Genomic DNA, 11,258 nt, shown 5'->3' on the forward strand with positions numbered 1-11,258 from the left:
GTATATACATGCATACATATGTATCCTCTTATTAGTTGGATTTGAGTGGTTTGGCGCGTAGGAGGGGTCAACCCCTTCCAGGGGGCTCTAAGTTATAGATATGCTGGGGCTTATCCACTATGCTAATCCAGTCACGTTTTTATTAGCAAATGAAGCAGTTGTGCTGGAGGGAGAAAATAATATGTGCTTCTATTAGATCCTGCTGTCACATATGAAGTTGGTTACAGAAGAGAACGTGACATTCTTTATACTAGGCTTTCACGGGCCTCAGTAAAAATTAGGTCAACCACTTTAGTAAAGTGAAAAGGAATACAAAATAGTTCTGTAGAGTCCACAGTCAGATTCTTGCATGTGGGCCCATCCCTTGCATGGTTCGAGCGTATTTATGGTATTAGAGCCAATTCTAGGGTACGATGGGTGGCAGGAGCCCAATCGATTGGGCAGTCATGGAATGGGAGAGGAATTACTTCACATCTAATGGGATATTTGTGATGTCCCATGTCAGTTCTGGAGGAATTAATATTAGCCTTCCCGTTTGGCTAATTTATAAATGGTTAAACTTCATTTTCAACCACACATTCCAATATACCCATAAGTAGTATCCACTTATGCACCACTCATTTATATCTATTTATGAATTTAGCCATTTATAAATTCTTCTTAAATGGAAGCTTAATTATGTAGGTGTGATGGGCTTCTATAGTATCATGGTTTAGCTATTTTAAAAGAACAAATGTCAAATAGTTTGTGCAGCTGCTGCAGGTATAAAGTGGGACACTTTCGGTGCTAAATGAATGATAAGACGGTTTAGATTTTGAACTTATCTTGAACTTAAGTAACGATACAATTCCTATGTATTATTATCCCTTGATTAATAAAATATTTGGTTACTTTAAAAAAAAAAAAAAAAAAAAAAAAAAAAAAAAAAAAAAAAAAAAAAAAAAAAAAAAAAAAAAAAAAAAAAAAAAAAAAAAAAAAAAAAAAAAAAAAAAAAAAAAAAAATTCATTTCTCGAAAAATAAATATATTCATTTGTTAACATGTTTGGTCTTCATTTTTTAAAATTTATTTTTCTTTAAACATATTTTCAATAATATATGTATGGAATTCACACTTTTACTCTTGGATTAACCCCATCAATAAATTATTATTTAAACGATTCGTAAACATTTTAATTGATATTATTTTTTGGTCAACCAAATGGTTACTATATACCTTTTAGTATATATATAAAAATAATGTTTTTATTTAAACTTACTTATTTGTTCAAAAATAAACTTTCTATGGTGAAAGAGATAGTGTGAAGAAATAGAGAGACATGACCGTAGCGTGTAAAAATGGAGAAAGAGTAAAGAGAGCTCTATGACATAATTCTCCATGCTGCGTAAATTGGGGAAAAGCAACAACACGTAAGATAAATGACGTCGTTTCTTTCTCTCAAATAAAAAAAAAAGAAAAAGAAAAAGCTCCTTGTCTTAATCTGCCTTAGTAAATTTTATGGTCTTGGATATGCTACTAGTGAGCTTCACAAGCCAAGCTAATATAGTTTACACGCTTAAAAGCATATTCAGTTCCATCTGGTTTCAACTTATGAGCCAACCTGTCATGGCTTTAGATGAGTCAAACTGGAGCTGATCCTATTCAGCTAGAGCATCTTTACAACTTCAGCCACTAACAAGATAATGAGAAAAGGCGATCTTATGAATGTCGAACTAACTGAATCGTTTAAAATGCACGTGCAGATACATTTTCTGGACTATTTTTTCTTTATTTCATTGTTTATTCTCTTAGAATAAGGCTGAATGTACAGGAAATCTTTCTTTCACAGATTTCCCTGTAAGTGTAGCACTTCGCTCTTTCTTAAGATGAGACAGTTGTTGGTAGTTCTGGATTTAAATGAATTAGTGGAAAAGAATGTATGTAGCCTGACTCCAGTTTTATTGGAACAAGGCTTAACTTGTTTGTGGGCAATTTCTTGATTTGAGAGACTATTTTACTAGATGGCTACATTCCCTAGTGTAAATTCTGTTTTTGAATTCAGATGATTCATCTCAATCACTCTTCAATTCTTTTTCCTGTGTCGTTTCGTGCAGATGGATTTGGTCTTTTGGCTTCAAGTTGCTGGGAATGTTTTTGGAAATTCCATTTCATTTGTGAAGGAAGGATATGGCAATAGGAAATTCTAGTTTTGAAATATTACACTTGTAGTGTCAAATGGTTAGCCTAGGAATTTGTGTATTATCTATGTAATGTTCTGAATTATAATTTCCTTTTAATTTTGCTATTAAACCGTCCTATAAATTTCTAGCATGTTTTGTAGTTTTCAATTTTTTTTTCCTATTTTTCTATAATTTATATTGATATTGGGGCTCTGAACGTACTCTTGTAACCATTTAAACATCAAGAAATTGATATATTATTGATTAGTAGGTGCAATATATTTATTTCTTGATCCTTAAGTTATCTAAGCCTTTGTTTGGCAAGTTTGTAATGGTTTATAAAGAGGAATAGTAGTGGAAATGTATTGATGAGTAGCAGTTATGAAAGTTTGGTTAAAATAACTTCGACTAAATTTGTGAAATATTTATAAATTCTTTGGAATGAACTTCTTACTTGCTCTTGTTTCGAATTTAGTGATCTCGAGAAAAATCTAATTAATAAAAAAGGTTTGGGATCCCTTAAATTTTTTAAACTAAAATGAGTTAAATGGAAGGCTAATTAATTTTAAGAATTTAAAAGTAAAAATGTAGTGGGATTGTGAAATTCGACATTTAACAGTGAAGAGGGTAAAATAATATTTTATAATTTTTTTTTTAAATTTCTTTTTGGGCGTCAATCCCAACAAAATGTGTAGATACTTAATTTTTTGAAGAATTATTCTGCAGGTATAGGAAAAAGGGCAGAATATGTGCCGGTGCTGTATAATGACAAAAGAGCTTTTGCAAAAAATGTATGGTAAAACTAATCCAGAATTCAACTTTTCTAGTGGATGGTTAGAACGTTTCAAGGTAAGATATGGAATCAAATCTTACCGACATTTTGGTGAAAGTGGTTCAGTTATCATGGAGAATATTGAAAATGCTTTACCTGGAATACGATCAAAACTAGACTAGTTTCAGTTGAAGAATATTTACAATATGGATGAAACTGGATTATTTTACCGATTGGAAGTTGATCATTCACTTGCTACCAAGCAGCTTGAAGGACATAAAAAAGATAAGGAGAGAATTACTGTTGTTGTTTGTTGCAATGGTGATGAATCTGACAAAGTACTACTTTGGGTTATTGGTAAGTATGCAAATCTTAGATGCTTCAAAAATGTGAACATGAATAATCTTAATTGCAAGTATCGATCCAACAAGAAAGCTTGGATGACTGGCTTGCTTTTTCAAGATTTTGTTGGTTGGTTTGATAAGAGAATGAATGGCAGGAAGGTTCTCTTAATAGTAGACAATTGCCTAGCTCATCCAAAGGTAGTTGAAGGCTTGAGAAATGTAAAGTTATTTTTCTTACCTCCTAACACAACGTCTAAGATTCAACTATGTGATGCTGAGATTATTCGAGCATTCAAAGCTCATTATCATCGTCGTTTTTATTTTAGCATCTTACAAGGCCTTGAGGTTGAAGCACCAAATCCTGAAAAAATTAATATTTTGAATGCTATTAATTTTGCTAACATGGCTTGGAATTTTGATGTGAAGACAACAACAATTGCAAATTGTTTTTGGCATTGCAAGATTCGGTCAGAAGAAAACAATATTCCCGAACCAGAAGTTGGTGAATTAGATGAAGGTACCCAAGGATTAAATGATGTCATCTCTAATTTACACTATAGAAATGTGATGGATGTTGAACATCTTTTGAACTATCCTAACGAGAATGATGTAGTTATGTAATCACCTACAGATGAAGAAATTATTCAATCGGTAATGAACAATAATGATGATGAGAATGATCCTGAACCAGATGATAGTAGCGTTGTCCCAAATGTGTCGTCAAAAGAGGCATTTCAAGCAATAGTCACCTTAAGCAACTACTTGCTACAACATGAGCAAAATATTCCGAAAGTTGTGTATGCTTTACAAAAAGTTAAGTTTGTGGTTCATTTTGGTTTAGGTGGGAAGAAAAAACAATCAACTATAGATGCATATTTTCAAAAGGAATGATTATTGTACGGGTATTGTTGATTGGTTGAAAGATTTTGGTCTATATATATATATTTATATATTTTTTTTCTCAATGAAATCCAGTAATTATTACTTTATATTTTTATTGGGCCCTTAAGGATTCAAATTTTTTTATTACTTAATGCATTTAGCGAGGTTATTACTTTAGTCCATTGGCCCAAGTCGGGATCGAAAGAAATTATTATATAATCGAGGTTATTACTTTATCGAACATTACTTTATAGAGGTTTAACTGTACATTGTAAATTTTAAGATGATAGACATTTAGAACAAAATTTACAAGATATGCACGTTAGGAAATATGGATTTAACCATGTACTCAACATCTTGGTTCGAGTCCACAGTAATTATACGAAATGAACCTTGATTTGGTGAATTGAAGTGCGAGCAATCAAATTTCGAAGTGCTTTATGCCGATGTTGAAACAACTTGAGTTGTGGAGGAAGTCTAAAGGATCGTGTTTGATTTATTGGTAACGATTTTTTAATGCATCTCAGCAATTGAATTTTTGATGACCATACCAAAGATTAGTATAGTATGAGAGTTGCAATAAGTTAATAATCAATATAATTATTTTGACATCGTTACTATTTTTCAATAGAAGCATCGATAGATGAATATAACAAAATAATGAAAAAGAATTTATGTAACTGACTTCACATCTGTTGAAAATAAGACTTTCTTGTTGTTATTACACTAAGTACCAATCATATTAAGATGGATCCACCGAGTTTGCATTTAAGAACAAAAATAAGATTATGGCTAAATTGAGCAAGAAAAAAAATTTGAGAGTGAGAAAGTACTAAAATTTTGACTCCATCTAATTATTCATTTTAATTTTTATAATTAAGTTCTAGGCCATATTTGCTCGTGTTGATGATCTATGTCCCTTCAATGTTCGACAATCTCCCTCGATTAGATTAAAAATTGTTATTATGTATGAATTCTTTACATCTCTATGAGAATTAACAAATACAAAATGATGCATGAATCACAATCAAGCATCATTCTCAACTGTATAAACCATAATGATATATTTCTCTACTCTATCGAAGTCTGTGTCATATGTTAAGAGAGTTAAAACACATTTCATCTCTCGATCTCAATATTATTATCAAATATATCCTAAAAACAACCAAATAGTAGGAAAACATTTAAAACAATAAAAAGTAGTGTTCTAAAAAGCTTGTTTAATCAGCGCCTAGGCACCGTCCAGGCTCGAAATTCGATCAATACTCCTCACTTTGCCCCTATACATATATTTTTTTCCAATTCTTAAATGGCCGAATTTTTTCTTTCATTTCTTTCGTCTTCTGTAGACGTGCTTTATCATTTTTTTAGTATTTTATTGGACTTTAGCTTACTATTATTATTATTTTTTGAAAAAATCATTTGACTTTAATTTCAAGTTTTTAAAATTTTTTATCTGTATGAAAGTTAAAAATGACTATCTAAATAGATAAATAAGATTTAAGTTTTGGTGTTATCTATATTATGTAATTATGATATTGAAATTCATTTTATTACAAATTTCAAAGCATGTATGAAGTTTCTGTAAATCTATTGGACTTGTCTAGTTGAAAATTGAAAATATAAAAATATTCTAATTTTTGTTTTTCAAAAACTTGAAAATTGTATAATTGACTAATGATAGGAGTTATTAAGTAAATATTGTATTTTATAATCTTCTTTTCTCTTTCAAGCTTCTCAATTTCTTCAAAGTTCTTGTATTTTTCCCTCTTGTTCTCTCTCTTTTTGAGCTCCAAAAGTCTAAAAGAAGCTCCCCCAAGTTGTGCACTAGCAATTTGTGCATTCGAGGTCTCAAAAATCCCCTTAAAAAGTCTCAAAATTAGATAATATTTTAATAATATATTATATTTCACAATAGGAGTCCAATAATCTTCTCATGATTCTCTAAAAAGTTCACTTCTCCCGATATTCGATATTTGTTTTAGATCCTTTCTTTGCCGGTGCGCTATCTAAGCTTGAGGTTGTTCTAAGCCTTGAAAATATATTGAAATCAAAACGGACTAACATAAAATCTTCATTTAAAAGTCGAGAAAAGTGTACTATATCTTTCTTTATTTTACTTGTAATTCCCACGAGGGTCATTTCATTTGACCCTCAAATTATTGTCCTAAAATATCTATTAAATTTACAAGTTTTGTGAAGTAGATTAATTAGTCAACAAGAGAGTTACATATTTTCAACGTAAATGAGTATTTAACATGCACAAATTTAATTAAGTCACTTTTTTCAAAACCATAATTTTTTTAATTAAGTAATCTGTGTATCTCTCATATATAAAGAATTTTTATTCGTACTCTCAAAATAGTAACATACTTCTTTTCCTTAATTATGGGACTATCATGAGAAAGAGCAACGGGAGCTATTTTGAAAATGAAACTTGGGCGAAGTTTCGACGGTTCGATTCATACACGCACAATTATTGTAGATGAAACCGTTCTATAAATTCATCATCGACTGCAATATTTGTTAGAATCTCGCATTCTCACATCCGAAGTAATGAAATTGAAGTCGGGATTAAAGCACTTTCATTGAAGAGGGTTTTTAACATTTTTAAAATGAAATCAATAAATATACATACCATGACATGATACAAAAGTTTATATTTAAGATTTTTAGATATTTTTCTCACATATATTGTCTATTCGAAAGTAGTAGTCTAAAATTTGTAACTATTTTTCATGATATTATGCATGATGTTATATAGAATTCTTCCAAAGATATTGTGTCATTTCCAATGATTATTTTTTTCCCCTTCAAGTGAGATTACAAGAAAGTATTTACATAGTTTACTTTTTTTTTTTCAAGAAATAATTTATCGAAATAATAGTTACTATTGATATCAACACATATAAGAGTGAGGCCATCAATGTTAAGGAGTGTGTGTATATATATATATATTCATTCTTACCTTCAAAAGAGGCTCAAACCCATGTCATAAGACTTCGCTCATGTCGCTTGAGCTCATCTTTGTCCTCTAAGAGTTTCTCTATTTATATAAGGGCCAGCCGATCAAACCTAATATTCATTCACGGAAAAAAGTACCATCAGGGGTGGACTCATTAAGAGCCGGCAAGGTGGGCCGCCCTCACTCAATTTTCAAAAACCTTCGATTGAGCTTTTATAAAGTTAAATTTTCAAATTTTTTGATTTATTTCACAATATATTTTAGTCTATTTTTTGTCTCGTTCCCACTTAATCATAAATCTGGATCCATCCTTGCCTACAATAAGCTGTTTTTAACTTGAGTGTTGAAAGGTCGACGCCGAAAACACTCTCACACAATAGCTTCTCATTGATAGAATATTCTCGGAGTTTCTAGCGATTACAATAGAAAACGACACCAACACAATCTATCTGATAATATTAGAACTTCATGAAACATAGCAATTCCTATCTATAGCTAATAAAATTAAGTCTAGCAAACACCAGCCCTAGAGTTGTACCCTCAATAACCAGTGGCTGCACGAACAATATTATCCAAAAGTACAAGCAAGCAGCAGCAGCAGCAGAAATAGAACTAGTTCAAATTCTCCCTATTCAAGCAAATTTATCATACAATTGGAACTCCACGAAATTTTCATCAAATCTTCTGAGTTGAAGCATGCAAAGTGTAAATTAATAAGTAGGCCAGTAGTTATCTAAATCACCCATGTCCATAAACCTGTTATTCATTGAATTTGNAAGCATGCAAAGTGTAAATTAATAAGTAGGCCAGTAGTTATCTAAATCACCCATGTCCATAAACCTGTTATTCATTGAATTTGCATTATTCATGTCCCCTCCATAGCCTGCAGCATCAGTCAGCATGGATGAGGTCAAATCTTGTGGGTTGATTGCGGGCACCGGAGGTGGTGGCTGTGGTGGCGGTGGCCTCATGAAGGGCGGCTGCGTCAGGGCACCACCACCGCCACCACTGAGGTTCAGATTCAATCCAGAAATGGTGAAAATGCCTGCTTCTCCTCCTCCTCCACCGCCCATGGTGTAGTTAAGATGTTGTGGGATTTGTCCGTTCATGCTAGTCGAGCCACTCGATCTGAAGACTTTATTATAGTCTTGCATCTCGGCCGGCATCATATAGTTTCGTCCCACCGGAAACTGGAAATTATCAGGCTGGATCATTTGTGTGGACATGGGAATTTGGCTTAAATCGAGATTATTATAAGGGTAGGGATTCACAGCTCTTGAATGGTTTGAAGGGTACTTTTTCCCTGCAGCACTTTTCTGGAACACACGGCATACCACCCATTCATCTTGCTGAAAAAAAATTAGGTCAAGCTTTATTGAAACAAGAAGGACAAGAAATGACACAATATTTAGCAATAATTTTTAATGTTTTCACCCGTATATTATGTGACAAGTATTATTGTCAAATTAAAAGACTATAACTATAAATTATATAAGTATAAAAACCATGAACGTTTGGGTACTTTTAACTTTGTTTTTCATTAAACAGGTAAGAATTCTTAAGAAAAGGTTTAAGACATATCTTGTTGTAGAGTATATTATTTCCTTAAGATTTAGGTGTAACAATGAGGAATTTATTGTAAAAGTTAATGAAACCCTATTCAATAATTTAAGATATATTCAGAACAAAATATTAGTAAGATGAAACATTTAGTTATATACACATTCTAGAAACTAATACTTTAATTATATGCTTGTAAAGTTAAATGGGAAAAAAAAATATAATAATTCTCGTTTCTTTTTAACGAAAAAAATAGTTATACAAATTCATCATTATTTTTATTTTTTTCAATTTTTTTTTCATTGAACTTATATATTTCTATGAGATCAGGGAGTCTAAAATCATTGTGAAAGTTTACAAGAAATAGAATTACCAATATAATAAGAAAAATAAAGTAGTTAACAAAAATAATTTGTTAGGCAAGAAAAAAAACAGTTTATAATTAAACTATGTACCTTGCTTGTTCTATAGGCGGATTTGGAATGAATACGGTATTCATGCATGACCCAGTTGGATTTCTCTCCTCTGGGAGCTCTTCCTCTGTAAAAAACTAATGTTTTCTTCATCCCAACTAACTCAGAGGTGTTGCTGTTAAAGATCTCCTTGTCTTTCCCAGTGGTCTTCCAGTATCCAGTATTTGTGGCACGATTAGTTCTTACTCCGGTCGGATATTTTCGATCGCGGAGGTTGAAAAAATACCATTCTTTTTCTCCCATCTTCGCCTTCCCTAATCCCAAAAAAAAAAAAAAAAAGAATTAAAAATTTATCAAACTAGACAAAAAATTCTAAGTTTGTAGACAAATTACAAATCTTTGCTATATCATTACTATTGCTAGAAATTACTATATATATCTTTAATAGAAAGTTTTACAAAAAAATTGTAAAATTTGATTGAAAAACCTTAGTACATATTAAGGATTACAAGTTATTGTCTTTGTCAAAACATGCTAAATTTATGAAGCTATAAGATAAAATTTACATAATACGAAAATAATTAGCCTTTTATTTCATGAGTTCTCTCTTCTAACTATCATCTATATATCTCATGAAAAAGAAGATCTGTTCATAAGAAACATCAAGAAAATTAATTAATTATTTGCATCTTTAAGAAACCCTAGCTTTATGCATGCTCACTTGTTTTATGGCTAAACCCTAGCTACATATAAACAAAAAATAGATACAATTTATGTATATTAATTTGCCATAGTAACAAGATCTAAGGTTACAAATATACCTGGAAGATCCCACGGCTCGCACTTGTTGAGATCAACATCTGCAATGGCTTTTCCAGTAAAATTTGCATCTGAGATCTTATTTACCAGATAATATGTGATGAGTTCTTCATCTGTAGGATGAAATCGAAACCCTGGTGGCATAGTTTCCTCTTTCATTTCTCCCGATCTTTCCATTGCTAGCTACTTAGTTGCCGACTTGTTTGATTTCTTGTTAAATTTGGTATTTTCTAACGTTACTAAATGCTAAACACTCCAAGAATTTGAACATGTAAAATGAAAACCACAGAATTCTCGAAAGCCAGCTGAAATGAAGGGAGGAAAATTTCGTAAATTACGAGAAAATATTCGGAAAAAGAGAACAAAACTTAAGCGATAATCTCAATTAATACTTAATTTCTTCTCCAAGAACATGAAAAATTTTGCTTACTTGCATGAAGGACTAAAGGGCTTTTGAGAGTGTAACTTTTACATGATTCACAAACACGAAAAGATGAAATTAAAATGGATTTCTGTTTGCTTGTTGTGAGCAAGAAATTGGAATTTAAATGGGAAGAAGGGAATTTAAATGTATTTTTGAAACTCTCAACTACTATGGGTCTTAAGATACACGGTTCTTGACCATTGCTTGGAAGCTATTTAGGGTATTGAAAAGTCTATGAAGAAATATTTTTTCTCGTGTTAATGACAACATTGTACATATATTATAGTGTGCCATTTCTAAATTTTTATCTTTATTTTTTAACCTTTTTTTTCAAATTATTTTATGAGAAAATTATTGTTTTTCGGTATTTATAATATGCCCTTGTTTGGTGAGGATTAAAAATAGATTTTCACTAAATTTTGATAAATGTGGATGAAATGTGTGATTGAAAAGTTGTGGACGACTTGAATTTGATTTAAATTAAAATCTAGATTTTAAGTCCTAGCAAATAGGTACATATGTAATTATATCATGAATTTTTAGTATTGTTGATTTTACATCTAAGATTGATACGTTTATTGACCCTATATTGTGATATGAGTATTATTAATTTTACATAGTATTTTTATTTCGAATTTCATTGGATCGTACCTCATGATTTTAACTTTTTTTTAGCATCAAATATGCAATTCATACATAGTATTAGTGGCGGCGATATGAAGAGAAATTATTCCTCTCAGAACAGAATAATCAAAATATCCCACCCTCTACTTATAAGTGCTTTCCGCGGCAGTTTATAATGATTGTGGACACTCATTTTATATGAGATTTCATGAGAAGGATTTTCAAGGAGCTGGAGTAGTAATTACTCTGCTAATATAATGATATTTTAGAATAATAATTAATTGAATGTCCAAAAAT

General features: G+C 31.2%; 1 protein-coding gene and 1 pseudogene across 3 annotated transcripts; one reads left to right on the forward strand and one right to left on the reverse strand.

Annotated features, from left to right (window-relative positions):
• Positions 1-3,087: 3,087 nt before the first annotated feature.
• On the forward strand, positions 3,088-4,165 carry LOC111398217 (annotated as a pseudogene).
• A 3,404-nt stretch (positions 4,166-7,569) lies between these two features.
• Positions 7,570-10,534, reverse strand: LOC111398650 (NAC domain-containing protein 92-like). Of its 3 annotated transcripts, none has more exons than XM_023025658.1 (4): positions 9,916-10,534; positions 9,137-9,408; positions 7,962-8,470; positions 7,570-7,877 (listed from the first exon to the last, which is right to left on the reverse strand). In XM_023025658.1, the coding sequence occupies exons 1-4, from the start codon at positions 10,088-10,090 to the stop codon at positions 7,832-7,834; spliced, it is 1,002 nt and encodes a 333-aa protein (XP_022881426.1). In that variant the 5' UTR covers positions 10,091-10,534; the 3' UTR covers positions 7,570-7,831. The 3 variants fall into 3 exon arrangements, with proteins under 3 accessions (XP_022881426.1, XP_022881425.1, XP_022881424.1); XM_023025657.1 differs by having other exon boundaries at positions 7,570-7,854; positions 7,939-8,470; positions 9,916-10,533; XM_023025656.1 differs by lacking the exon at positions 7,570-7,877 and having other exon boundaries at positions 7,904-8,470; positions 9,916-10,218; positions 10,344-10,532.
• Between the last annotated feature and the right edge of the window lie 724 nt (positions 10,535-11,258).

The sequence above is a fragment of the Olea europaea genome, chromosome 8 (genome assembly GCF_002742605.1).
Source record: "Olea europaea var. sylvestris chromosome 8, O_europaea_v1, whole genome shotgun sequence".
In the NCBI taxonomy this organism is placed as follows: Eukaryota; Viridiplantae; Streptophyta; class Magnoliopsida; order Lamiales; family Oleaceae; genus Olea; species Olea europaea.

Bases quoted from the DNA above. Each gene is read 5' to 3' on its own strand.
- LOC111398650 (XM_023025658.1), bottom strand. From the start codon at position 10,090: ATGGAAAGATCGGGAGAAATGAAAGAGGAAACTATGCCACCAGGGTTT. The intron at 9,409-9,915 runs GTATATTTGTAA...TTTTGGGATTAG, and splicing joins CGAGCCGTGGGATCTTCCAG to GGAAGGCGAAGATGGGAGAA. The intron at 8,471-9,136 runs GTACATAGTTTA...ATTTTTTTTCAG, and splicing joins CCGCCTATAGAACAAGCAAG to CAAGATGAATGGGTGGTATG.